Source organism: Chaetodon trifascialis, chromosome 10 (assembly GCF_039877785.1).
Source record: "Chaetodon trifascialis isolate fChaTrf1 chromosome 10, fChaTrf1.hap1, whole genome shotgun sequence".
NCBI classification, from domain to species: domain Eukaryota; kingdom Metazoa; phylum Chordata; class Actinopteri; order Chaetodontiformes; family Chaetodontidae; genus Chaetodon; species Chaetodon trifascialis.
In genome coordinates, this window is record NC_092065.1 from 14583162 (window position 1) to 14610484 (window position 27323).

Genomic DNA, 27323 nt, shown 5'->3' on the forward strand with positions numbered 1-27323 from the left:
TACAACTTTGTGAGAGCAAATAGGGGAAGAAAAAAAAAAACAATGCCCCGTGTGAGGCTCGAACTCACGACCTTCAGATTATGAGACTGACGCGCTGCCTACTGCGCCAACGAGGCCTGTTTTTCCCACCGCTGTGTTAGACACGACCCCTGAGGCAAATGGTCACTGAGGCCACACACCCCTCACCCCGTGTGTGAAGCATAGTTGAAATTCCTTTGCTGCTCACCTCAGTGTAGCCTCTATTTGTGTGTGTGTCTGTGTTTGTGTGTGTGTGTGCGCGCGCGTGCATGTGTGCGCGTGCGTGTATCTCCAGGCATCTCTGTGTTTGTGTATTTGTTTGTGGTGTCATTTAGCGTGACTAACTGTCAGTTTTCCCCATAGCTGCATCCCCTCACAGCCAGAGGAGTATGACGCCCTCCAGTGAACACGCAACCACCCCCACACCCCCTTGTAGCCCACAGCACATCCTCAACTGGCAGAGCGGGTAAGAGGCACACACTCAGCAGCAGATCTGGGTGACAAGGTGTTTGAATATAAATTGACATAAATTTAGCACAAAGTGCATCTTGGCTTCTCAGCTTCTTCTTTCAGTCTTTATCCAAACCTCACTTCAACTTCTAACCTCTTCAAGAGCTTTGACTGACTGCTGTAATGTGTCAGCTCGTATTGTTTTCATTGTTGAACTAATCCCGAAGAATGATTTTTATGTGATCTCAGCTTCTATTTTGAAACCTTTTTTCGTACTCATAGTCAAATGATGTCACTCTTTTCATTCTGTTCTGCTGTTTGTGTTAATGTTTCACTCACTGCATCTTTGCTCCTTGTGTCTTCACTGTTTTTCCTGTCATCTCTCACACCCTCTGATCACCTTTTTTGTTGTGGAAAATTCTCTTATTCCCTAATATTTGTCATTTCTTTCTCGTCCGCCTCTTTCTGTCTGTACTAACCCTCGTCTCGTTGTGTGTGTGTCCTCTCTCCTGGTTTAGAGGCACAGCAGACAGCTCTCCTACTGAGGACGTCTGTCAGTCTCCCCCTCAGCCCAGCTCTGACGCATAGAGGTACTGTCTGTGGTCTCGGCCTGTCAGTGGTCTAAAACTACAGTGTACTGTTGGGAAAACACAGCAGAAGCATAACAGAGGGAAAACTACCCTGACACAAAAATACAGTGTGACAGCAGTGCCAAATTTACTCACAATCAGACTGTTATTCATAGAGGTCTGTTAGTATACAGGTCAAAAAGTCTAAGCACTGATGCAACATGTTTATTCGTCACTTACATCAACTGTGGGGGCTGATAATGGGGAATGTGCACTACTTCTTGCCCTTTGACGGTGGAGGTATCTGTGTCATGTACTCTTTCTCTGGCTGTATCTGTATCTGATCTCTGCATGTGCTCTGCTCTGTGGTCTGACACTGACACTGTGGCTAATTCCTTACAGGATTTACTAGAAATACTTAACCATCTGCTGTATGTGTTCTTACAGAGAACATTCCCTAACAAACGATCAATCTCAGGAGCAGATAAACACTTGAATATATGTAAATGATAGTATTAACTAATCTACCTCTTCTCTGAAGTCTTATCATGGTCTTGTGTTCTCCTCTGCAGGTCTTTCAGTGACAGCTGTTTTCTCAGCAGCCCCCTGTGTTCAGAACTGGCAGATGTGCAGTGGTACGGACACGACAAGGCCAAACCTGGAACCCTGGTCTGAGACCTTCTTACAGGGGCTAGAAACAGTCCCATTGACCTCTCCTACTGCCTGTCCACTGTCCCTCATTACTACCCATCGACAACCAACAACCTCATCCTTAAGGCCCCACAAAAACCCTGCCCTGACCGGACCGGCGGACTGAACATGAGCCTCCCTTCTCCCCAAGTTATGCCCTCCATCCATCCCGCCACCTCTTTATTATACCCCTCTGTCACAGCTCAGCTGGACAGGGACACGCTCGCTGGGCTCTGATAAGAGCTGATTTCACAGGCCAGACTGAGAAATGCCACCTCAGCTGGTGAACTGTTGCTCTACAGCACCACAGAGCCCGTTCTTCACTCACCTTCAGCACACACGCAGTTGGTCAATGGGGGATGGAGCACAGAACGATATCAAACATACAGCTCAAACTCAACAGAGCCAATGTCGGCTATTCCAGGATCTGTTTCATATCTCATCTTTGGTCCCCCAACCTTACCAACTCCAGTGCACTGCCGCCCGATCAGAGGATACCTGCTGGATTTGAGCCACCAGTTAAAAAAACATTTCCATACCGAATGAACAGTGCTGGATTTCATTATTCCCATCAGTGTTTGTCTTTTTTGGTTTATTTCTCCCTGCATATTTATAGAAAGAGAAGACGACACAGACTTCAAAAAAATATATAGAAATAAGAATCTGGATTAACAAACATTTAGATGACAAATTCAACTCCTCTCAGTTTAACCCACAACCAAAGACAACAACTGGATTGACTGGTCACACCAGGGTCCCTGGGCTGGTGCCCATGCAGAACAGTAACTGCAGCTGTATGAGAGTGAATTCACAGTGACGATATCAGGATGGTTCATGGGACTCTATCTGGGACATTGATGAGGACTATAGCAATAACAAACATTCTACAAGTATATGAACTGGTTTGAATCTACAGAGTGAATTGAAGCAGGCCTTTGGCCATGTTCTCTGCCTTGTGATGCTTGGAGTAAAGAGTTATCAGTGCATCATAGGGAGAGGTTGGATTTGTGGTTATTGGGTTTGGCATTAATCTATGCTTATTTCAGTGACTTCATCATTCATATTTATTTAATGTCTTCAGTCTTGACAAGATTTCTCTGTCCACAGCAGTTCGTTTGGCCACATGGTGCATTGTGATCAGTACTAAGACATTCTGATTCCACCTTTTCACATTTTTCACTTTCACTCCCGAAAGTTAAAGATGACTGGCTGTTGACATCTGTTGGCGTTACGTGTGTTTGATATTGAGGCTGTTCAGTGATGAATCTCTACAGTGAATTATCTTTTTTTATCACTTGTGTCTCTTCTTCTCCTTTGGTCTTGGCTCTTGCTAGTTCACACCATGCTGAGTATCTGTCTGTCCCTTTTTGTAGCACTGTTTTCTCATCGTTTGGTCCGTCTCTTCAGCGTCACAGGAGCATCCTGACTGAACGCAGACAGTCTGAACTCTCAGTGCAGGCTAGAACGTACACAATGGCTGTCACAACACCTCATATTATGGGCACGCATGAGTGCAAGTTTATCAGTGCCAAACATGTTGGTGCTTTACATTTTTTACTGTAATTTAACACTGAAACAAGCTTCAAACCCCTTCATGTCCCAACAGTAAATCCCCAGAGTCACCGGAAGACACTCGACAGGCTTCTCTATGATTTGGCATCATGTGTAGTATGAATTACTAACATACTTTGAAAAGCACAACAGCGTTTATGAGGGCTGGACCTACAATTTGTGTGTTCTCATTTTCCACTCTCGACATTTTAAGAATGAGTTGCATCAAAGTGCAGAAGAGGTAAGTGAAGACCCACCGATGTGGTGCTCTTTTCATTAGTACGTGGACAATTTCAGGTTGACGATAATGACTACCCCTCTGTTGGGGCAGAAGAAGAGCCATAGTCACAGTTTTCTCACTCATCAGAATCAACAATCAGATCTCCAGAAAAGGGTTAGAAAAGCACACCTGGTTTTGTATGAAGGAAGTAAAACTCTGCATGGTTTAGCTGTCCCTGGATCAGTCTCCCTCATCTTCCCCTAACCAGAGCTTATGTTGGATTTTCATTTCATTGTTGCAATGAAGTAGTCAGGTGTTCATTTTGCTAAGATTATGACAAATTCTACATCTCAGTGATAGAGGCAAGTGTTTTTTTCAGTCTTGTAGCACCATTGTGTCTGGATAAAAGGTTTAACGTGCTGTATGGCATGGGAGGAATGGAACGTAACTCACCCTGTCCCCCACAGTGCTGCCTTTCCTTTATGCACTGCATGTCATCTGAAGGGTTAGCCCACTCCCTGCATGGTTGGTTCTCCAAGAGTTGTCCACCCATGCCTGGTCAGAATTGATCAGTCTTATCCAGGACTGGAACCAGCACTCCCTGGTTACCATCTCATCTGAATTAATTACCCTTGCATTTCCAAGTCACTTATTAAAGTACAAGTTTCAAAGTCTTTGCCCAGCTTCTATATGCTAAAGACACAATCCCCTGCATGCCCTGCAGATCCTCTGAAAGACAAAGACCACAAAGACATTCTGAATCCGACTTCTGTATGCTAGCATTAGCACGTCATGGTCCATAGTGTGTCCTTGCCCCAAGAATGTCCCATTATGACCTTGTGGTAATCTCTGAGCCCGATGTGAAGAAGTGTGACGCCCTCCCTCTGTAGCTTCAAACATACCATATTCTCTGTGCTCCATAGAAATGTATGAGGTTTTTGTAATACTTCAAGAGAAATGAACTAACTCTTTTATCAGTCTTTTCCTGTATGTACGGAGGGGCACTGTAAGGTTTTGTGGGGTTTTTAACATTCACGCTCATTGTTTTAACAATGTTCCATTTTATATGAACCAGTATTGTTTTTTTGTTTTGTTTTTTTTGTTTGTTTTGTTTTTTTAGTTCTGACATTGTAACAACCCCTTCAGGTGCTACAAAATGACCAGTTACTGCTTTGTCACGTAGGATCTAGACATCTCTTCATTGTTATCAATAGATTCAATACCAGATGTGGAAAATGAAGCTTATTTTAACAGACAGTTTAATAGTAGAACACTTCCCCTACCAGACAATAGAGCATGTAACTTGATTTTATCAGTTCTGTTCAACTGTAACAATACATTAAAGGTGTTGTAGAAAAAATGTGGAATCGCTAAAAAAAAAAAAAATAATAACTGAATTCCACAGTTAATTTATTCTTTTTTCTATTAAAAATTTGTATAGTAACTTTACATTTTTCAAAACTGTGTTGTTGGACATTGATGATGAATTTTCAAGGTGAGAAGCCGTGGCGGTTCTTCAGAGAAAGAAAAATAAATTATTGATGAATGTTCTCAAGATTATGCCTTTGTCTGTTTTTTTTTTTTTGTTTGTTTTTTTCTCTTCCAGTTTTTAAAATCAAAAACATGAAGTCCTTTAGTCACTTCCAGGTGGCTCACATCAAATCCCTCCAGGCCCTTCTGCTGAAAGGTCCGAGTATCAGTCAGACTTATCAAAGGGAATCCCCTCATGTAGTCACTCCTCCGGACACACTCGCACTCTTGTCATCACATCCAGGCCTCAGTCACTTCCCTCTTACACTCTGGCCTCTAAGAGAAGGAGAAGGAGGATTTCCTGTGGATTCAAAAGGAAGAAACGCTCCAAAGATAAAAGATATTACTCATCACCCAGCAGCAGAGCACAAGATTAAACAGCGGCACAAATGCATCGTGGCAGGTTTTTCCACACATTTTACCATTTTTGACTTGCCACTATGTCACATGGTTGGCTGCCAGCTCAGATCATACCGAACAATCTTTCTTCCTGTAAATGCAACATGGAACCGCTGAAGTGTACTGGCAGGATACGCAGACATCTGAGCAAATGGATCATTTGTGCAACACTAGCTGCACAGCCTGCAAGCACACGCAAACAGTAGTTGTGATACTTAACCGCATAGAAAAGCAGTTTCTACCAGAGTAATCAGCTGTCTGTTTCTGTGAGCAGACACACAGCCTCATCATCCTGCTTCTTTTAGTCTCCGTCTGTGTCCATTCACTAATGAATCCCATGTTCGTCTTTGTACTCATTGTGTTCCCATAGCAGCTCTCACAACCAGGCAACAGCTGGAAGCTGTTAGCCAGACATGCCGTGAGAAACTAGCTCCTCTGTGATTTTTTTCAGTCGCACAAGTCTGTTTGTCTGTGTGTCTGTGTGTGTGTGTGTGTGTGTGTGTGTGTGTGTGTGTGTGTGTGTGTGTGTGTGCGCATTGCGTGTATGTTTGCTTCCTATAGGAGTAGTGTATGACCTTGCTTTATGTTCTTAATGAAATCCTCCATCCTTTTAAAGACTCAAACACACCACACCCCTCACTGTGTCTGTACTCTGTGTACTCTTGTACAGCTATCTTTGTGAGGACCAGTTTTAGTTTTCGACCATAAAATGAGGACATTTTTTCATCACTGTGCCATTTTATTATAAAGGCACTGTTTTAGGCCTGGGTCTTGGTTTTAGGGTTAAGGTTAGTATTAGGCTGAGGTTGAGGTTAGTGTAAAGGTAAACGTGAGTGAGGGACATAAATATCTGCCCTGAAAAATAGGATCAGTCAACAGAACATTTATTTACACTCAGTGATCATTAGGTTATAACATTGAATTCACAATCTACACATCATTATGTTTTTTTCACGCAGGAGGATTGACAATGTTTACATGTAGAAGAGGAGATTACCACACACAGCTTCAATGATTTTATTACAGGCATTACAACATCACTCAGTACAAGAGTGAGATATAGTGTTATGTATGTATCCATCCCATACCCGATGTACAATATACAGTATATCCTCATAGCTACAGTACAGTTAGTGCATAGACAGACTTGCTTTACTCTATTTTTGATGAAACTATCTTTTAATGTTGTTTGTTCTACATCGTATATCTCTGTATTATTCAATTGTTTAGCTTGGGGACACAACTACAAACGTTTTGTAATTGCTAAATTAATACAGGCACGTGTGTCAGTTTCTTTATGGCCTATTGAGACATCTGAATATTTTTGGAACGTGAAGAACTCAGGTGTACCCATGGAACTTCAGCAGTGGTTGTGGATGACCACCAGGTGTGGCATGTGCATATGTAAGACTTCATCAGACACTTTGCTAATTAAAACACTGCAGTGAAGTGAACTCTTGCTTATTCCAATCTTTATATTTGGTAACTGAAGAGAAGCAATTTCATCCTCTAACACCCAACAGAGGAAGTTGATTTGGAGATCAGACTGTAAAACATGTCAAATCACTGGCAATGCTGCCCTCTAGTGCTGATCACAGAGCAGCATCTTTGAAAGTCATGAAAACTATCAGCAGTTTTACAAATGTTCTATGAAATAATGAGAGTTTCTCAGCTGTTAAAACATGCATTGATTTAGCTTTGCTTAATAATCCATTTATGCATGTTGTTCGCATCATTGCTTGTTTAACATGCTGTTTATTTTTTGGGATGTTTTAACTTTGCACTTTGTTTAGGGAAAGTGAAATTCAAGTTTTTGGGACTCCCAAAGGAGAAGTGATATTGAGCCATCGGTCAGGTGACATGACATAATTTCACAATGTCTAAAACAATTTCCCCAGTCAGGATTGCATAAGCTGTTCATGGCAGGACAGACCCTGATCAACAACAGTAACTTGAGTTTACAAAATGCTGAGCAAGCAGGAGTGTGTCATTTCAGAGCTTTGAGGTTCACAGATTGAATTCCACTTGTTCCAGTTGTTGGTTGGTTTCCTCTGGATCCTGTCCCAAAAACAGGAAGAAACCATTCGATCAGATTTTATTAAATCCAACAATTTATAATAATCTGGACTGTTGGTGCTTTTTGAATTTGATATCTCTGATTTATTAATTTGTATTTCCTCCCATAAAACATGCCATCATCCACAGCATCATCATCATCATCATCACAAAAAATGAGTTAAACCCAAAAGCGCAATCCACTGAATCAGAATCAACCAAAGCAGCCAAGTTAAGGGTAAACCAATGTCTGTCTTGTGTTCAGGCTTTTCTGCAGCATTTACCTCTGAGAGGCGGCTGTAGGTCTGAACATGGCGAGGACTGTAGCGACGTAGGCCTCTCCAGGACAGGAAAAGTATGTAGATTGACGCCAGAAAACACTTTAGAGAAAATGCTATGGCGCTCCCCTTTGCAACGTATGCACCAACACGCTAGTGAGAAGGAGTTAATGGAGAAGAGTGCGGAGGACAGCTGACTCACAGGACTCACATTTTATTTCTATACAATCAGTATATAAAACTACAAGTTAAAACAAGCTTTTCATGAGAAAAGTTAGGAAACAGAACGGTCTTCACACAGTCTCAGCGTTATATCTGAATGTAAAACTGTATCTACAGATCTCAGGATTACCTGTTGGTTTGTGCCGAGTACGACCGGCTGTGTGGAGCTGAGGCTGTTGGCCAGGAGAGCAGAGAAGCCAAGCAGCAGACTGCAGACGTTCAGACCCATCAGAGTGATGATCTGTTCGTGATCAATGCAAAATTAAGAGAGCCAGCAGATAACATAAGCAAAAGAGCCATATGAGACATAATTACTTAAAGCATTTACCTTAAATTTACTAGCTTTCCTCTGCACCTCTATCGCCAGACAGCCAGCAGCCATGTACTGTAACAACACAACAGTCATGAGCCAGTATTTGACTCTCTCATTCCCTTTAAAAGACTTGCACTGAGTGTATATCTGTCGAAGCAGATGTGGACTCACAAATAGGCTTGACCACACTGGAGTTGTCATGGAGATAGAGCAGTTATACCTCACACATGCATGAGTGACTGTGGTTAGTGTGCAAGCTAAGGCACTGAGGATCTGCACCACCTGAGGGGAAACACAGGCAGCAGGCTGACACTTTAAAAACTTAAAAAACTATGTCAACCAATGGTTCGGACAAGAACAAGAAAGGAGCGCCTCACCCCAGCGACTAAAAGTCTGGTGTTCACCACAGTCCCAAACCAACGAGGAATCCTGGCATCGATTAGCTCCCCATTACTGCTAACCTGGGTCAGTGGGCGGGTTGAGGGCGTCTCTTTAAAAAACACATGGTACAACCCCTCCTGAAACATGTTCTGCGCCATCTGTCGTGAAAGAAAAAGTAACTTACAGAAAAACAAAGTCGATGTTTAAAACACACACACACACACACACACACACCTTTGATTCAGTCTTTGACCGCTTACCTTCCTCAAATGTTGTAAAGCTTTAACTCACTTATCCACACGACCTCATACCAGCAGCAAAGGCCATCTAGCTGAAAAAGGAAACATTTAAACAGTTTTTCTCATTGCTGCTGCTGCTGCTGCTGCTCGGTGTAGAGCGTTAGATCCAGAGGGTCAAAGTTCACTTGAGTTGGATGATAATGTATGTTTAAAGTCCACTCTTGGTGAAGTGACTCAGGGACATCATTAGCACTGAAGCTTATCAGCCTGAAGGCAGTGTCTACTTACTTGCAAACACTTACTTCCACTTCACCAAGTTTACAAGCAAGAACAGATTTTATTTGTGAGGCAAAATTTAAACACACACTCAAACAGTTTTTAATAATCAAATAAAATGACAACAACAAAAATGAAAGGGACCACAATGTAATGTTAAAAACACAATAACAATAAGATGTTACGAGGAACATAATAAAGAGCAAAGGCATCATATAAAAGCACATAAAAAAACTGGATTGCAATTGAGACTATTCACATTTAAAGGTACGGTATACAGGATCAGCATCTCATTTATATATGTAGAAGAAGAGCAATATGTCATTTAGCTTGTTAATGTCGTTGTTTACTTGTAGATTCCAGCAACAAGATGCAAATAACAAGGCAGGAAAGATAAGATGGACACATGAAGAGAGCACAAGCATCTCCCTTAGACAGTAACCCAGTAACAGCCACAGACAGCAGCAGAAAGAGGTCACGCAGCACTCTGAGGACCTTGGGCAGATGGACATAAACATAGAGGATCTATAAATACACATGGGCATGTCAGACCCATTCTGTTTTCCCTGGCAGTGTTTCTGTGTCATCGTCCTCTATCCCACCTGTGTACAGGTCAGCCAACCTGCTGAAGCGCGGCCCCCAGAGACCGAGGCTCTGAAAGCCCTCCTCCTCATCCGAGCCTGAGGAGCTGATGGAACTGAGAGAACCCGCGTCTGAGCCAACACCCTCATAGTCAAACACCAGGAGACAGTCATAAGGAGGAGCTGTGGGGTCACTGTCGGCAGCATGCAGGTTCTACAGGGGAACCAAGGAAACAGAGTTATGACACTCACAAACTTACACTTACACTTATATTAAAAAAATATTCTTGCAAACATGTTATGCAGGTCGGTCTAATACATAAATTTTAACATCACTTACATCTTCAAGGAATTTGCAGATCTCTTCGTTGGCATGGAGTTGGAGGCGATAGCTCGGGCAGCTCTGGGCAGCAGGAAACACTTCAGTGCAGAATACTTCAGGACGGTTATCAAGCCCTCTGTGGAGCTGGCTCAGGTCAAACTCCTAAAGGAAAAAGAGGAAACCTTCAGTCATTGACTAATATCCCTCTGAAACAATTCTGACATGAAATATAGAGCCGTCATGTCTTGACTTTAGCATGATTTTATGTCACTTGCCTATCTGTACTTGGACTTTGACACCTGTTACTTTTAGACAGAATATTTCTATAACCCAATGTTATCCAAATAACAACTGCTTTAAAACCTCCTACTCCCACCTGGTCCTCCTCTCCTCCTCCCTCCTCATTGTAGCAGAAGATGTTTTCTCTGGGTACGTCTTCAAGAAGAGGGCCATCCTTCTCTGACCTCCTCTTCCTCCATCTCAGCAACAACAGCAGCAGCAAGAGCAGTACTGCAAACAATAGAAATAACGGAGCAATTAAGGACAGAGCAAGTGACCCAAAACAAATGTATGACATCGGGTGAATGGGAAAGGCCTGCTACATACACAGGACACCGAAAATTGCTCCCAGAACCGAGGTCGCTACAGAAGGACTGAGGAGACGTGGGGCGGAACGGGGGATGAAGCAGGCAGAGACAGCCCCTTGACACTGGCACACTTCTACTTCCAGAGTGCTGTCTTGGTAGAGCATGCCAACATCATAGATACGCATCAGCACATAATACTCCCCAGGCAACAACTCCCTTTTTGGGGCCAGGGCTGCCACGTTGCCTACAAGGTGGAAAAAAATGCAGGATTAACACTTGAGAAGTGACTTGAGTCAATATCTGTCGTAGCTGTCATTTAAATGACTGCATTTTGTCACAGCCCGTGTACTCTTACTTGTGGAATGGGTGCTAATAGTCCAGTTGATCCTGTGCTCTGCTTGAAGCTCCACAGTGAACGGTCCAGCGTGACCTGGTCCGTCAAGGTCCACTATATCAAGCAGTGCAGGGGAAGGGTCGCTGTTACATAGACTGGCTTTCCTCTGCTTGATCACAGGACGATGGTCATTCACATCTAATAGACTGACAACCAGAGTGCCTGTCCCTGTAGCTGGGACAGTATCTAGAGGAATAAACAGACAAGGACTTATTGTTCAGGCAGGTAAACGGGAAAGAAGACTGTGACAGTGTTGTCAGGTAAGACCAAAAGAATACATTTACCATTGTCGTAAGCCAAAACTAGGACTGTGTATTTGCTGTCTTTGATGTAGTGTGATTCTCTGTCCATGCTGCTTTTAACTTTGACTGATCCTGTGTCTTTGCCGATACTCAGCCACCTGAAGGTGTCATTGTGTATTTCATATCTGAAAGCAAGAGAAACAAACATTATAACTCACACAGAATACATGCTGTGGCCATAGCGTGTATGTATGTGTTATTATTACCTAACGCTCTGTTTCCTGGCTGTGTCTGGGTCCAGAGCTCTGAGGCCGGCCACAGAACTCCTTACTTTTGCATCTTCTGAGATGCTTACATGGATCTCTGCTGGATGGAAAACAGGAGGCTCGTTCTTGTCCAGGACATCTACAGTGACCGTGGCCGTCGACGTTGACACGGGTCCAGTAAATGGCACCTCATTGGTCACCACCACCAGCAGAGTGAAGGCAGGAGTCGTCTCAAAATCCAGCTCCTTGGAGGAGATGAGAGCAAGGAAAGAAATGTGACATACTCCACATGTCTGCACAAAAGCATGAAGAAAAAGGACAGATGTTTCCCGACCTTGGCTGTTTTGAGGATTCCCTCCATTTTATTGGCGCCTGTGGTGATGTTGAAGTCTCCGCCCTCGTTGCCTTTGATTATTGAGTATTTGGTGTTTGCATTTGGTGACCGTAACTGATCCTTGTCAGTGGCCTTTAGTCTTATTACCTCCACTCCAGCCTCATTCTCAGGGACTGATGTGGATATCTGGGAAAAAAAAAGCAAGAACCTTGGCTGAATGCAGTTACAGATTCAATTTATTTCTACATTATTATGAAGTATTTGTGCTTTTCTAACTCACAAATGTGGTGGTGAACAGCGGGGCATTGTCATTGCTGTCAGTAACACTAATGATAACAGTGCAGGTGGCCGTCAGCCCCTCCCCTTCCATATCAGCAGCTTCAATGGTCAGCTTGTACTCTGGCTGAATCTAACACAGGGAGGTGGGTTACAATGGAAATGAGGAAGGAGAACGTCTTAGAAAGAGAAGAGCCGTGTTGTATATTACCTCTCTGTCCAGTCCAGCTGCAATCACAGTGATCGCTCCGCTCACTGGGTTGATGGCAAACATGTCCTCTTTGGGATTTTGAGGCACCTGAGCCTTTATCCTATACCTGATAATGGCATTGTTTGTGTGCGGGTCATCTTTATCCACTGCTGTTACCTTTATGATGGAGTCACCTGTTGAAGAATACAATAACAGTCAATGTTAGCGCTTGAAATTAAGATTTTTAGGAGGTTACGTTTTCTGAGTCTTTGTCTCACCAATCTCAGCGCTTTCACTCACTCCACCGTAAAAAGGGTTCTGAGTGAATTCTGGAGCGTTGTCGTTCTGGTCGATGACGTTGATGATGAGCTCCATGGGCTCCTCTGCCTTAATGCCATCATTCAGTGCATGGGCCAACAGCTGTAACACACACCACATATATTCTTACTCTTATTGTGCTATTGTCAGGATGAAGACACAGCAATAAAGTTTAAGTGTAAAAAGCAACATGTTTCTTTTTCTCAGCTCACTCTGTACTTCGCTGTTTTCTCCCTGTCAAGTGACTGGGTCACATACAGCACCCCAGATCGCCGATCAACAGTAAAAAGACCCTCTGGGGGCTGATCAGCCCCCGGGCCACTGATCTTGTAGGTTATCGCCACCCTTTCCTGATTGCTTGACTTGATCTAAAGTACAATAATACAGATATATCAGTCAAGTTGGCTTCAGTCACAGCAAATACATTTATTGAAAATGTATTCAAAATTGTTGAATTTGTTTGATATGACTGTGGTTACCTTCACCATGTATTTGGGGTATGGACCCCTGTCATTCTCTGGAAAGTTAACTGCTGGAATAACCCACTCCCTCTTCATCCGTCTCAAACTGCCAGACAAGCGTGGAAGCTCAATGGTGGCGCGCTGCTCGAGGCCCGTGTCCGAGCTGTTCTGTTTGAATCAGGGCTCACCATGTCAGGTCAAATGTAACAATTGCATTGATAAATCAAGTTTAAGAATACAAAATTACCTCTGAATTTTTGCTTCTTGGAGCATTATTTGAACAATTGTCATTCAAGCAGCATGGTTGAATTTCTGCTTCAGCCAGAAAGGCTAGAAACTGAGGAACAAACATTATTCAGATATCACCCAGTTCAAAAAATTCAATCTTTAAGCAATAATACTTAATTTCATGCAATGGGAGTGCAATATTTTTTGGGTGTAGGTAAGTGCATGTTTCATATTCAAGAACTAAATATAATAATAATAGAAAATAATCATTTTTTTGTACTGCATTTTTCAAAAGAGAGCACTTCAATATAAACACATATTAAATGTTTTACTTGTCAGAAAAGAAAAACAGTAAGTAAGAGTTGTTCACGATAAAAGCAATAAATTATGACAAAAAAAAAATGCAGTGAAAGACAAAAGCTGATTAACACACATTATCAGTATTAAATGATATACAGGTGGGCTAAGCAATAAAGACAGTTTGCAGACTGTGGGAGGAATTAACAAGTTGTAGTGTAGTGAATAAAAAAAACAAACTTACCTTATTACTCTACCACAATTTTGAACACTCACCTGAACCTGGCACAGCAAAAACAGCACCCTCAAAGTCCTGCTGCGCCCCATCATTTCCTTCATTATAGAAACCTGTAGATCTGTCCTCCGCTGTCACCGTTCTGACCGCCTGGACTGGATCTGCTGCTTTGTTCCAATGGCAGCTCGCCAAGTTGGTGGCATTTACTAACCGTCCTTCTTGAGAGTTTTTCACCTTCAGAGTTCCCCATTCAGTCCAATATATAGATCATCTTCCAGACTCACTATCTGGTATTTTAACTGCCTGTGGCTGCAGTAATCATGTGCTTTACTTGGCTTCTAATGATGCTGAGCAGTTTGATTTTTTCAGTCAAAGGTTGGTGAAAAACAAAGAAGTTTAGAGGTGACCTCAGGCACTGTCAGACATGCAGGTGTGTTTATGCACTTCCACCTTTGACAACACTCTCCTAACTGGCCAAAAGGGAGTGTTTACATAACACTTGAGGATCAGATTGGCTCCCATGACACTCAGCAAATAATATGTTAGCAGGATTTGTTTTGAAAACTCTTCTTCCCACACAGCTTTGGATGTCAAACTCTCTATTTCATTTCATTAATCCAGCTGTCTCAGTGATTAATAAAACACACGAACAAAACAAAACAAAATAATTTCTCAGTTGTTTAATTTGAAGCATCTACACCTCCAGCGAGTGGAGTGTCATCTTAAATACACGTAACAATCACACTGAAGACATTTACTCAAAATTAAAAGTATACTTTAGAGAAAAACAGTCAAGTAAACAGAAAGAAATGTCACGGATGGATTGTTCAAAGCAACTGTGCCAGAAAAATAGAAACATACAATTCAGGTGAGGTCTATAAAACATCCAATATGAATACATGAAAGAGTAAAAGCTTTACTTTTACTTTAAAAATCTGTATTTTGACCTGGTTTATGCTACACTTCTGAATATGCTAACTGCACAGATGAGTATTGTTTAAAGTACTTGTGCATTATATAACAATGAAAACTGTTCATTTCAAAAATATTTCTAAATCAATTTATGTAACAGGTAACTTTTTCCAAAAACATCCAGAAATTGATGCTGGCTATGGTCTGGATCTGGACGGAGCTGAATGTTTTGATTTTCTCTGTCCAGCATTGTGATAAACCTCCTGTTAGCTGCGGTGAGTCCTGGCCAGGTCAGAGTTCAGATACACCACAGTAGCTGTGATATCGTCCCTGTACATTCGAGCCAGGTCCTCTGGCAAAGCAAGCATAGATGCCAGTCTCTCCTGGCAGAGTTCTCCATACTCCCCAGAGCCGAGAGCATGTCTGATAAGGTGCGTGGCAGCGTTGGTGTCTAAAGCGGGGGAGGCACGGGCCTGGCGTTTTAGCAAGAGTTCATGCATCTGACCCAATTTCAGTTGTCTCTCAGAGGGAGAGACTGGAGCCTGGAAAAAAGAAAGAACCATTTTTACAGGCAAATTTACGGGATAAAAACAAAGGAAAATTACAACTGTGAAACAGGCAAATAACAATGCATGTCACTTTGAGTCCACACGCGCAAACCTGTAGGTGAATCCCACTCAGGTGCTCTCCAACGAGTCGCACAGCCTCCTCGTTCCCAAGTTCATCCCACAGACCATCGGTGCCGAGGATCAGGAAGCGGTCCTGAGGTCTCAGCTTGTGATAGGTTATCTCGGGCACCACGTCCAGATAAGGCGGAGTTAGGTAGTTAGGTGGAGTGTACTGGTACAGGTTGAGAGAGTCCAGGTCCACTCCAGATTCCAGGTTGCTTAAAATGCTTTGCTGCAACTCATGGCTCCACTTAAATCTTACGTCGCCAAACGCACGCAGGGGCATCAGAACCTGACAACACGATAAAAGTTTAGGACCAGGACTCATTCACTGAATTCAACAGTCAACTCATTGTGCGCTGCCTGTTGGCATTATACCATGAAGAACTCTCACCCCAAGCAGCCTGTCATCTGTGACCACTGTGTCCTTCTCCGAGGGTGGGTGCTGGGCCTTGATACGCTCCACCTCTGCCTGGTTCTGTGAGTTGTGGTCCTGAGAAAGGGGCAAAGCGCTCCATGACCCGTCCTCCTCCTGCACCCCCAACACCACTCGGCAGTCACCAGCATTCGCAACGTGGATCCCATCTGTGCCAACATGAGCCACACAGGCAGTGCAGCCGGCAAATGCAACCTGGACAGATAGTGGTACCAGAATATAAACATAGTGTGACCATGAATACAATGAAGCAATAAAGGTCTATCTTATTACCTGGATGGCTGTGCTTTTCATCAGGTCACTGGAAAAAGGGACTTGAGCCTCCAGAGAGATGTCAGCATCAAGCCGTTTGAAAGCAAAATCCAGCGCATCAGGAGGACTAAAAGAAAAAAGGGAAAAAAACAATCACACACAGACATAAATGTTTATACAGACTTGTTCGCATTTGGACATGCATGCTCTCTCACCTCATGCCTTCACCATGTTCCTCACTGTCCAGTAATTCTTGCCAGAAGACTCTGAGGTGGTCAATGTAGAGTGAAGCAGATTCACGATAGTTAAAATCTGCGTGGTGTTTGTACCACTGCAAGATGGGAGGAACAGGTTGGTCATTCTCCATGCAGTTCTCAAGCTCCTCCAGGCTCTGCTTTGACATCATTGCAACTGCAGTGTAGTACAGCAGCCGCTCACTGACAGCCTGTGCACACGCCCAGCCCCCGTGGCCGTCGAACACTCCAAAGAGCATGCCCTTTGACTGGAGAAGATCAAGAAAATTGGATTCAAGGGGAAGGAAAAGTAGGGAGACAGATGAACAGACAGACGGGAGAAGTTGCATACCTGTAAGCAAGTGGCTGCACTGCGACGGTCCTCATTGGGAGTGTTAGCAGGCAGCTGGTTGCTCTCAAACTTCCTCACAGCACTGAGGCCCCTGCCATCAAACTGTGGCACGCTCACAGTCTGAGACACAGACACACAGATCAAAAGGGTTACTCATAACATAAGTTATTCTACATGAAGCTTCTCCCCCTCCTCCGACCCAAGAAACATGCTTGGCTACTGTATGTTTTCATATCTGACATGTCACTTTAGATCCTTCCTCAGTCTTCAGAGAGACACAATCATATCAATTACCTGCTCATTAGATCGCAGAATATTGTTGATTTGGACCTGGCTGAGCTGGAAGTCTAGATCCTGACGAGTCGAGAGGCGTCGCCCACCTTGAGGCCCATTTCCTGTCTCCTCACAACTGGAGCACAGCTGCTGTGATCTGAAGGTACCCCAAGATGAGAAGTGACAATGGTGGGCTGGCCGAGGCTGAGAAGAGGGAATTGCCAAAAGGTGGGGAGACTGTATGAACAACAGAGAGCGGTGACATCATTAGAATATCATATACCACACATATGAAAAACAAAGCAAAAAGTCAGCCAGGATACAAACCTGGAATGGGGCAGAAGAACAAAGTGTCAGTGTGTAGCTTGAAGCTCTTTGAAGGATGCTGGCGTACAAACGTCCAGACATCTCTAATGCAACGCTGTTGGTAGGCTGCCACTTAATCACCCTGGCGTCTATATCAAATGAAAAAGGAAATAAATAAGGTTATGGTGATACCTGCACGATCGTTGTGAAGAGAAGACATAATAGTATGATTAGTCACTTATAAAGTAAATAGACGGCAAGCTAGATGTTTTGACAGCTAGCCAGCTTCAAAAGAACACCACGATCAAGCTACTATAAGGCAACATTAACATTAACCTTACCTCCAAATGACATGTTTGTGGAGTTACTAAGTGCAAGCATGCTACATAACATTGAGCTATTAAACGTAGTTAGCTTGCTAGCTGGCTAGCTCTGCTCACATGTAACACAGTACAGTAGAGTATTAGCGACTAGCGATATACCAAAACATATGTGAGCTAAACTTCCAAACACATCGTAATATAGCACATATGTAAACCAAAGTACGCTGAATAAACATTTAGTTAGTTAAATACGTACAAACTTAGAAGAATTATGAATGAATCAATGTCAATTCGTCGAACACCAACCCCACGCATGACAGGGACGTACCGTAGCGTCTGACGTTGTCAACTGACGCACTGATGTAGTCCCTGTTAGTCGCATTTGGGAGAAGAAAGTGTCAGGAAAAAATGTAGGAGAAAACTAAATAGACGATCTTTGTTTAAAACACCTTGAGCTCGACCAAATATTCAGAGGCACAATATTGTTTGCTCATAGTCTTTCTCAATGCACGTTTTCTGGATGTTTGTTATTTGGTAATTAATTCTACACAAGGCCTGGAATAAAGCCCTCTTCTCTCCCACATCTAACAGTAGAAAATCGAACTAATTATATGATCATTGTTTATAATCAGACACACACATAATATTTCAAGTTTATCAGTTGGCAACTCTCAGATGCAAGCTTGGCCCATAGTATTTACTGGCATTAGTAATACCGGAAGCCAGTATTTCATTTGCAAGTAGGCACACCCCGTTTGTTTCTAAGGTAACTGACCGTGAAGTTCGACGTTCCACCAGTCACGATGATGATTCTTGAAAGACAATCAATAGCGAACTAGCTAATATTGCGTTGTGGCCTTAACGTAGCCTAAGTTTTGTTCAGTGAGACATAGCTACTCCTGAACCAGAAGTTTGGACATTAGCGTCAAGAAAAACTGTACTCTGAACGAGCTGCTGGTTTTGCGGAATTTAACTTCAGCTCGAATTTTTCAATCATGTTAGCTGGCTAGCTAGCTAGCTTGTTCTGAAAATAGCATTGCCGTTAACTAGCACAAAATAACGCCGGATTGGCTAGACGTGGGGAAGAAGAGAATTTACTCTTGTCATTTTAAGTTTAAGTTGACTATTGTTAACGGCTTTAAAACAAAACAAAACAAACAAAAAAAAAAAAAAAACAGCACAGTAATTAAGTGTTAAAGAGTAAAATGGATAAGACAGTGGTTTGCACCAACAGCCGTAATAGTAAGTGACATTTTTACTCGATGTGCGCGTTTTGTGTATGTATTTGTAGATGGACATAGCTAATGTAACAGACACAAATATTTATATTGTAATATAAATATTTTATATTTACAAATATAAGTTTTACCTGTGTGCGTAACATTGCTGATTTTATCATTCTGTTTTCAGCCATAAGGACAGATCTCAGTTTGCTGCTTGAGTGTCTGAAGTTTCAGATGAAATGTCCTGATTTGCAGAAACAAGCTCTTCTCGCCATTAACTCAATCTGTGAAAAGAGAGGTAAACCATCAATGAGAGAGACATGACTGATCTCTATATCCCCTAACCATCTCCTACAGACCCATCAGTCAGATTTGTTACTTCCTTTCTTGCTCATTATATACATTCTTATCTTTTAAGTCAGTGATACATTCACATTTTCAGCGTAAGACCTTGACATGACACTTCTCCACTGTCTGCTTTACTTTTTTTTTATAATTTCAGAGGATACTGTGGACATGCTGAGAGAAATGGGGGGTGTGGCATTTCTGTACAACCTCTCCAAATCCAGCATTGTTCATTCAGATGTTAAGGAGACTGCACTCTTTACGCTTGGCTCACTAGCAGAGGCCAATGGTAGGCATGTGTGTGTAATAGTTTCTGAATCCCAGCTCAGGGGCGCATCTTGCGAAGGATGCACTCCAAAAATACATGTCCTTTGCTGCAGTTGAAGCCTGGGATGAACCACACATTGTGGGATACTATAAAAGCTGCAAAGGACAAGCGTGGGGTAGCTTTTCTGCCATGTCCTGCTGTGGGCATCAGAGGCTGCGGTCCTTCCTGAATTAAGATGCAGCATATGTATGTGTGTTTTGGTGTTCAACAAGCCAGTCATATGTGAATTATATCACTGTGTTGGTACAATGTGGTGATTTCAAGTGCAAGTTGTTTTAAAGTAAGTGAGTGCTTTACTACGCTGCTTATATTTCCTCCTGGCAGTGTATTGCAAGAATTCTCTGTGCAGAAAGGAGACATTTGCAGACATTGCCGGTTGTTTGATGAAAGAAGACATCCCGCTGACACAGAAGAGAGTGTCTGTCTATTTGCTGTCTGTGTTGGTCTCCAGCAACAGTAAGATTAAGGCCTCTCAACTGACATAATGAGTTAAAGCTACAGGAACACTGATGTGCTTGATGTGCAGACCTTTGTAGTCCTCATATGTCTGTGTGCTATTGCAGAATCAGGACAGACTTTAGCCCAAACCAGTGGCTGCCTGGATATCCTACTGGACCTCTTCAAGTATGTTACAGTACTAAACACTGTAATCTTATGTGCCCAGACATGAGTCACTCCAAGTTTCTATAGTTTGACAAAAGTTTAATAGTATATACTTTTGCAGGACCACGTTCCCTCTCTCCACAGAGGCTACTTTGAGAGCTGCCAATGCTACTCAGACCTACCAGCTTTGGGCATCTGTGTCTAGTGCTCTCTGTGGATGTGTCAACAATCCACAAAATGGTAATGATGTCTATATTTGTTGCTTGCACTGAACAGTTAATATGAAAAACATTGATGCTCTTGCATCTGAACAACTACTTTCAAGTCAAGCCACGATAAACTGCAATAAGTTTAATATCTGGACTAAGAACAAAAAGAGTTTTTGCTCAGGTTTCTGTCTTTTGTCTTCCAGAGGAGGCTCAGCGCATTTGTGTGTCAGCCTTTCCCATTTTAGAACTGTGGCTTAAGCAGATTACTTTGCCACGCACTGAGCTTTTTCAGCCCATATGTTCCTTCATAGCAATGACAGTTGCCAACAACTGTAAGTGAACAAAGCAGAATGACTTGTGTTAAACCTGTGATTTTTAAAGTGTTTATGTAAAACATCTAAGCTGACACTAAAATCATTAAATGTTCATCATCGCTTTGTTTTTACAGCCTGTGTTCAGGAGAATTTTTCTGCCTCAGGCGGCCTAGATACTCTCACCCTTGCACTGGTTCGACAAGCTTCTGCAGCAGATACAAGCCTGTTGTCTTGCCAACTTTCTGTCACTATATCCAAGACCCTGTCAGCTTGTATCACAGATAACGGTGTGTATCACTCTCACACACATACATACACCATTAACAGTTAGTTCAAACACCCACAGCATCTCCTTTTCCATTTCTATTCTCTGTAGCTGCTCTGGCTTCAGGTCTAGCTCAGTATGGGTTGGTTTCGCACCTCTTCTCCCTGCTGGCTAGCCCACACCTGGACCCTGAGGACAGGCTCCCTGTCTTGATCACACTTGGCCACTGCACTGAGGCCTCTGGTAAGACTGCACAGTAGTGTGCTGTTTAGGTCTGATAATTCCTTGTATTGTCAGAGTGTGTTTCCACTCTGTTTTTTAACACTGTAGCCGGTGTTTCCACTGCTTCAACGGTCTTCCTTCTCTGGAAAGTACAGCCGAAGGATTTATGCTGTCCATGTATTTTGTTTCTTCCTGCCTGTAGAGGAGCACCAGTCCCAGCTGGTGCAGTGTGGAGGCCTGCCTCTTATCATAACTCTACTCACAGAGGGTCCAAGTGAGGAGGTTAGGAAGGCTGCTACATTCATATTGCAGACCTGCAAAAAGGCCAGTGAGTCAAAACAGTCTTTTTTTTTTTTATATCAAAATGTACCTATTTCATACAGTTCTGAATGATTGTAGTTTTGTCATCTTAGATGGACTGTTTTAAAGGCCTTGACCATAATCCCAAACATAATGCATATTGAAGAGAAATGATGGAAAGCATTAAATGGAGTAAATGCTGAAGATCAAAATTTATTTCCTCTCTAAATCGTAAAACAATTTAATTTGTTCAGTTGATTTATTTTACTTCAATGAGAGTCAAAGTGATGAAATGAATAAAGAGAGTAAGTGATTCAATAATACGTGGGTTGAAGGCAGGATGTGGAGCTCTCTTAATGACTCGTTTGTCTTTGTCTGTAAAGCCATGTCCTTGGGAGTCCCTGGTTTAATAGCAAGACAGGGAGAGGGTGAAAATTTGGAGGCTCTTACAAACTTGGAAGGGTTCAGGAGCTCAGCCAGAGAGTTGCTGCACAGGATTGATTTGCTAGAGAGGAGACAGACAAAGGTCAGACATACATTCATGCATATGGCCACAGTATAATCAGTATGTAACATGGTGACTCATGATCTGTGCTTGTGTTCATCTTTTGGAGGTTGAGGATGAACGGGTAGACACAGACCCATCAGCAACTGAAGGCCGAGGCCAACCATCTGTAGAAATAAGGGGTGACAACAACATTAAACTTCATACTGTCAGAGACATGATCAAGAATGAGAGTGACAGTGAACTGAAGAACGTGGGCTCCAATTTAAGTATGCAGGAAGAGAAGGCTAAAAGCTGTGGAGGGGATGTTCGGTGCTCAGTTTGCAAAGGTACTAGAGCCCTAATGTCTTCCCATCTGCAGTCACAAGGGGGAGGCAGAGAGCTTCACACGGCAGACAAGTCAGTAGCTTTCCTCAGTGAGGGTACTTAATCAGAAGAGCTTACATGAAACAATGGTTTTCATAAGAACTTTTTTCTCTGTTTTTGTTTTATGTTTAGTCAGTTGTTTAAGCCCCCAGCACCAGTGAGGCACAGTGTACCAAAGGAAATTAAATGCACTGATGAAGAGGGTAAGGGTCACATCTTCATAGCTTATAAAGAAAAAAAAGGTTAGAAAATATTTTTCTTGCTTTAATTTTTGTTTTCAGCAGATGTATAATTTTTTAACATGTTCTTTTCAAGTTATATGTTTTTATTTTCAGGGTTGCAGAGCTGTGAGATGAGTAACAGGGAGCAAATCCCAGTGAAAGAGCACTCACTCTCTCATGTCCGGTGTGCAGGTAGGAGAACATGATGCCGTCCCTCAGTGATTGGCTTTCCATCTCGTTTCATCAAATGTTTTCTGAGAATTCAAGCGAGTCTAGTGAATGGGTCAGCCAGAAGTCTTTGCTGTAGAGTTTTCCAGAGAATCTTACTTCTCACTTCTTTTACCCACATAATTACTTTTCCAAGGTGAGCAAAGCAGCAAATATTTAGAGTAATGACAAAGTAGCTCCAGACATATACATGTTTGTGGCAGCGTAATGTGTTATTTTAAGCACATTTTGTGTTTCTTTTTGTCCTCTACGTGTCCAAGTGTATTTGGGAAGCTATGAAATATGTATTAATACAATAATCATTATTGTATTCATACTTAAAAACTTGAAGGGATCATTTAGTTTGATCATTGGATTTTTGTCATATGTAAGCTAACAGCTTGCATCCCTGTTCTTTCTGTCCTTTAGGTTGTGTGCTGTCTTTTGAGGAGGTGACCAGCCGCACTTTTGCATCTCTCCAAAGCTCCTGCCACCACAGCTGTGATATGCACAAGGCCCTCCAGGAGGCCACAGAGCAGTTCAGGACTCATCACTGCAACCTTCTGTTCAGAACAAAGTACCAAGACAACACTGAGGAGCAGACAGACCCAGACTATGAGACAGCAGCAGAGCCACAGCGAAGCTGGAAAAACTGGAGCAGTAAGAGACTTCAGTATTTGAATGCACAGTAAATCCCTGTTATTGAAAGGTGTAGTTTGAGTCTCACAGTCTGATTGGTCAAAGTGTAAACTACATTCCAATCACATGAATAGTTCCTGTAAAAAACAGCAGAACTGATTGTTGTGCTCATAACGGAAAAATTTATTGTGTACCTTTTGAAGAACTTAGAAAGTTACTTTACTGTTTGATTTTCTGCAGAAGGATTTTTGTCACATCAAAACAGAATATTAGGTCAATTAATTCATCATTCAAAACAGCCACCTTACACCAAACAGGACAGCCAGGAAAAATAAATAATCAAACTCAAGAAAAGAAAGAAAGTACAAGAAGCTACAGGAATGGATATGTTCCTCACAGTTAAAACTCAGTGCTTTCTTCCGTATGTTCACTCTAAAGTATTTCCCCACGGTTGCTCACAATTACCAATTAACGGCACTTTCGTGTGAGTACACGTTCTGCTGAGTTTTGGTTTACAGTTTTTTGGCCTTTTATGAGTGCTCAAGTTTTACATTGTACAACAGAGACCTGTAACATCCCCTCCGACTTTTATCATAGTGCATTACCTCAGTCAACAGAAATGTAAAAACTTTACCAGTTAATACATGAGATCCTGTCTGGAGTTGATTAAATATGAGAGAACGTTTCAGTCAATATGCCAGTGTTGCTGTTTTTTACCTAGTCCATTACTTCATAACTGTTTATTTCCTAACTTTAAAATCATCAGTTTGAAGCACTCACTATTGTATTTGACCACTGCCATAAAATGTCTGTTTTCTACTCCACTGTGAAAGAGGTCTCTCTGACTGCAATAGGGAAAGGCAAGAGCTCCCTTCCAGAAAACCACTGGAAGAAGCACAATGGTAAGAATTATGCAGCAAGAGGATTTTTTACAGCTCCTGCAACATACCGATGTCTTAATATCAAATCACAATAAATTCTCTAACAAAGTTGTTCCTGAAAGCTAAACAAGTTATTTTCATTCCTTTAAGCCTTTGCCTGATATTATCTGATGTTTGCCAATGAACTAACATACATACCTGCACAATGTTCTATAGGTGTGTAATTTGGGTGTCTCCTTCTTCTTCCACGTATCAAAGGCATCACGTTGACTCCACTGCACAGAGGAGCTACAAAGGACATGAACCCTTACAGCAAGACTGGTATGTATGTGACATTATCACAGCAATATGACATTTATTGTTGTCATTCATGTTTGTCATGTTCACCAGCATTGATCTCATCAATCCTCGTCCCAGGTCCAGGCTTGACTCCCCTGAAAAGGTCTCATCTTCCTGACGGTAAATACGTGATATCAGATGCAGGTATTTGCTGTAGATTACTTTAAGTGTGTGTGTGTGTGAATGTTATGATTGAGAGCCTGTGGTGGGAGCTGTCCTCCGCAGTGTGTTCTTGGCAGCAGACAAACCAAAGAGCAGAAGGAATGTTGAACTGCAGCCAGTGTTCTCACAGTGCAGGCCAGAGCTGGTTCAGAGCAGCACAGCTGTATTAAGCTGTTTCACACTCTGTATAACACCCTGTGTGTGTGTGGGTCTGTCTGTGTCTGTGGGTCTGCGTGAATGTGTGTGACAGAGCAACAGGGGGACAGATTGAAATGTTGCGTTCTGATGCTTTTGTGTTATGCCAGTGACACTGTAGTGAAAGGAGAGGCATTCTAGTCTGTTACACATTAGGATTTTTCATGTTCTCTACTTGAATTTCATTCGCTGTACTTTACATTGAAAGTATATGTTTAGATATTTCGTGGTTATATTTGCCCCCTGGCTACTTTTTTTCCTCCTGCTTTCCAGTTTTTAGTGTTGGATGCGGAGGCACTGTTGTGGAGTGCAGTCTTTCAGTGCTGTCATGCTGAGATTTACTGTATGTGTATACCTCTTCAGCCAAATGCATTTTTCCAATGCTTACTTGTGCAAGTCCACACTTTGAGTAGTTTTTTCTTCCACTGCGCAGTCCATATTTTCATTCTTTCTCTGTCCAGTTCAGCTGTTTTTTCCACTCTTCTCTTCTTCCATGATTTCTTCTGTATTAATTTTGTCCCCTTTCTTCTATTCTCTTGCTTACTTTTCCTTCATCTGCCATTCTTTTCCCTATTTACAGACGTGTGTACAGATGTACAACCATAACTGCTGAAGCATTGCTGCTCTAATGAGGTGTAGGTCAAGAGAGGAAAGAAATGATCCCTGTATATTAAGTCTGGGGCCAGTTGATGTATTGTTGAGTCACCGAATGAGCTGTGAAAACCTGGCGTTCTCTCATTCTTCTCTTTTTTTCTGGCATACAGTACACACACACACATACATGCAAACTGTTTTATGTTTTAAATACAGAGAGAATCAGAGAGACTAATATTGGACATCGTGCTTTTGATGATGAGCCGAAGACTAGCACAGACCACTCTTCCACTGTAAGATTTGAAAGAATATTTTTGCTATTTATATTGCCTGTTTAATGCCACGATTGTATGCTGCAGTGTGTTGAAGTGGTGAAAAATATTTGAGGGATAAAAGGAGGAAATGTACAGTGAAAAGTAGGGATGAGGTGTGAGAATCAGTTCCCATTTAGAGCCAGTTTCAGTTTGACCAGTTCCTGACTCACTTAGCTCTAACACATCTTCCTCCTGCATTGCCTGCACACTGCAAACAGTAATGCTGAGGTGCAAAACTGATTTAAAGTGAAATCTAATCCACGCCACAAAGGAGAGAAATGGACTACAAGATGTGTGTAGTTTGCTGCTATTAATGAAGACTAACATCCTGTACTTTGCATGCAGGCAAAGGTTTCATTTCATTTCAGTGCATTTTGAAAATCAACTAAAACTTTGCTTGACATGCACAGTGAACCTCTGGCTACATTCGTTTCCGTATGTAGAAAATGGTAGAAAGAATTTGGTTCTCTCTTGCATTGCAAATTACCAGTATTGTCTATTAACCTTAGTCACACATCTTTAGCAGATGATTTTGAATAGGAAAAACTAATGGACAACTGTTTTTGCAAACACATTTTCTCCTATTTCAGCTATTTAATATTAAATTTCTGGAGCTTTAGTCACTAGTCCATGTGTTTTGTCCGTGTTTTGTTGTTGTTTTTAGCACAAGTGGAGTGTAGCAGCAGACATGTAGCTCGTGAAAGGATGAGCTACACCTAAGAGGCATAGATGTTGAATACTGTGCACGTGTCATTTGTCCTATCATACACACACTCCTGTCCATCTGACAGATTCATCTAACCTTCACTTAAACTTTTATCTCTTCTGCCTTTCTTATGTCTTGTTATTCTCAGAGACTGAAGAGGAAAGACTTCAGCCGTGAGGAGGTGCACTACCTACTGTGCGGAGTGAAGACTTTCGGTTTCTCCTGGAACTCCATTTTGTGGTCTTACCCCTTCAAACCTGGACGCACCAATGTCAGCCTGGCCAAGAAGTACAGGCAGCTAATGGTAAGAAGAGAAAAACTCAGACAAGTAAGATATTTGCTGTTTTCCATCATAACTTTCAGATTGCATTTAGATGAACTTCCTGATTTTTTATTTTTTTTCTTCAGAAAGCTAAAGCCCAGGATGCTGGCTGTGCGGAATGCTGATCCTGAGATCCTGGGCCAGCCCCTTAATGACGGCCCTCTGTAAATAATAGCCTTGATTTTTCTGAAAGACCTCCTCTCTTTTCAGTCCAAAACACAAAGAGGCATTTACTTCATATGCTCATAATATTTTACACAGTATTTATGTTGATTTGTAGTAGCCTTAAAATCGTTTTTGCGGCAGTTTTTAGTGCTGTGACAGATACTGTGAATTGTTTCTTGTTGTTACAGGTGTTGGAGATTCTTACATTTCCCTGTCAGCAT

At 42.2% G+C, this 27323-nt stretch overlaps 5 protein-coding genes and 1 non-coding gene across 16 annotated transcripts in view; 2 read left to right on the top strand and 4 right to left on the bottom strand.

Moving 5' to 3' along the window:
• The window catches only part of frmd4a (FERM domain containing 4A), a 105244-nt gene extending 100191 nt beyond the window's left edge, over positions 1–5053 (top strand). For 9 of the 11 annotated variants that reach the window (XM_070971651.1, XM_070971652.1, XM_070971650.1 and 6 more), the window contains exons 23-24: positions 382–484; positions 1610–5053. In XM_070971651.1, coding sequence (XP_070827752.1) covers positions 382–484; positions 1610–1712 — 206 coding nt within the window. In that variant the 3' untranslated portion in view covers positions 1713–5053. Of the gene's footprint in view, positions 1–381; positions 485–986; positions 1059–1609 lie in introns of all 11 variants that reach the window. The other 2 variants (XM_070971654.1, XM_070971647.1) reach the window with 1 other exon arrangement.
• On the bottom strand, positions 44–116 carry trnam-cau (transfer RNA methionine (anticodon CAU)). The gene has a single exon. It is a non-coding gene; the product is annotated as a tRNA-Met (tRNA).
• Positions 5054–5583: 530 nt separating the features above from the next.
• tmem253 (transmembrane protein 253) lies at positions 5584–8834 on the bottom strand. The gene is made up of 6 exons (XM_070971922.1): positions 8673–8834; positions 8467–8577; positions 8311–8367; positions 8113–8223; positions 7767–7913; positions 5584–5610 (listed from the first exon to the last, which is right to left on the bottom strand). Exons 1-6 carry the CDS (start codon positions 8832–8834, stop codon positions 5584–5586), a joined length of 615 nt encoding a protein of 204 aa, XP_070828023.1.
• A 633-nt stretch (positions 8835–9467) lies between these two features.
• LOC139337648 (B-cadherin) lies at positions 9468–14213 on the bottom strand. Its single transcript, XM_070972338.1, has 15 exons — positions 13964–14213; positions 13410–13499; positions 13181–13330; positions 12914–13069; positions 12662–12803; positions 12405–12577; positions 12198–12326; positions 11918–12103; positions 11584–11828; positions 11360–11502; positions 11037–11261; positions 10701–10925; positions 10471–10604; positions 10113–10256; positions 9468–9986 (listed from the first exon to the last, which is right to left on the bottom strand). The coding sequence occupies exons 1-15, from the start codon at positions 14024–14026 to the stop codon at positions 9738–9740; spliced, it is 2454 nt and encodes an 817-aa protein (XP_070828439.1). The 5' UTR covers positions 14027–14213; the 3' UTR covers positions 9468–9737.
• Positions 14214–14588: 375 nt separating this feature from the next.
• On the bottom strand, positions 14589–18021 carry pdp2 (putative pyruvate dehydrogenase phosphatase isoenzyme 2). Its single transcript, XM_070972092.1, has 9 exons — positions 17934–18021; positions 17376–17503; positions 17070–17285; positions 16776–16895; positions 16406–16692; positions 16212–16317; positions 15897–16133; positions 15495–15794; positions 14589–15376 (listed from the first exon to the last, which is right to left on the bottom strand). Exons 2-9 carry the CDS (start codon positions 17454–17456, stop codon positions 15101–15103), a joined length of 1623 nt encoding a protein of 540 aa, XP_070828193.1. The 5' UTR covers positions 17457–17503; positions 17934–18021; the 3' UTR covers positions 14589–15100.
• An 861-nt stretch (positions 18022–18882) lies between these two features.
• Positions 18883–27105, top strand: terb1 (telomere repeat binding bouquet formation protein 1). Its single transcript, XM_070972939.1, has 21 exons — positions 18883–18919; positions 19088–19198; positions 19403–19534; positions 19898–20029; positions 20137–20197; positions 20298–20416; positions 20589–20717; positions 20834–20986; positions 21076–21207; positions 21389–21514; positions 21870–22012; positions 22101–22390; positions 22490–22560; positions 22693–22770; positions 23215–23445; positions 24258–24326; positions 24564–24626; positions 24723–24764; positions 25812–25888; positions 26764–26957; positions 27039–27105. The coding sequence occupies exons 1-21, from the start codon at positions 18883–18885 to the stop codon at positions 27103–27105; spliced, it is 2457 nt and encodes an 818-aa protein (XP_070829040.1).
• Positions 27106–27323: the final 218 nt, after the last annotated feature.

Coding starts and splice junctions, on each gene's coding strand:
- tmem253 (XM_070971922.1), bottom strand. CDS start 8,834: ATGGCGCAGAACATGTTTCAGGAGGGGTTGTACCATGTGTTTTTTAAA. Junction 8,578..8,672: donor CCAGACTTTTAGTCGCTGGG/GTGAGGCGCTCC, acceptor GTTTCCCCTCAG/GTGGTGCAGATCCTCAGTGC. Junction 8,224..8,310: donor GGAAAGCTAGTAAATTTAAG/GTAAATGCTTTA, acceptor GATCACGAACAG/ATCATCACTCTGATGGGTCT.
- pdp2 (XM_070972092.1), bottom strand. CDS start 17,456: ATGTCTGGACGTTTGTACGCCAGCATCCTTCAAAGAGCTTCAAGCTAC. Junction 17,286..17,375: donor GTTCTTCTGCCCCATTCCAG/GTTTGTATCCTG, acceptor TTGTTCATACAG/TCTCCCCACCTTTTGGCAAT. Junction 16,896..17,069: donor TTCTGCGATCTAATGAGCAG/GTAATTGATATG, acceptor TCTGTGTCTCAG/ACTGTGAGCGTGCCACAGTT.
- LOC139337648 (XM_070972338.1), bottom strand. CDS start 14,026: ATGAAGGAAATGATGGGGCGCAGCAGGACTTTGAGGGTGCTGTTTTTG. Junction 12,804..12,913: donor AGAAAACAGCGAAGTACAGA/GTGAGCTGAGAA, acceptor TGTGTGTTACAG/CTGTTGGCCCATGCACTGAA. Junction 9,987..10,112: donor TCTGCAAATTCCTTGAAGAT/GTAAGTGATGTT, acceptor GTTCCCCTGTAG/AACCTGCATGCTGCCGACAG.
- terb1 (XM_070972939.1), top strand. CDS start 18,883: ATGGATAAGACAGTGGTTTGCACCAACAGCCGTAATA. Junction 19,535..19,897: donor CTCACTAGCAGAGGCCAATG/GTAGGCATGTGT, acceptor TCCTCCTGGCAG/TGTATTGCAAGAATTCTCTG. Junction 26,958..27,038: donor AGACAAGTAAGATATTTGCT/GTTTTCCATCAT, acceptor GCTAAAGCCCAG/GATGCTGGCTGTGCGGAATG.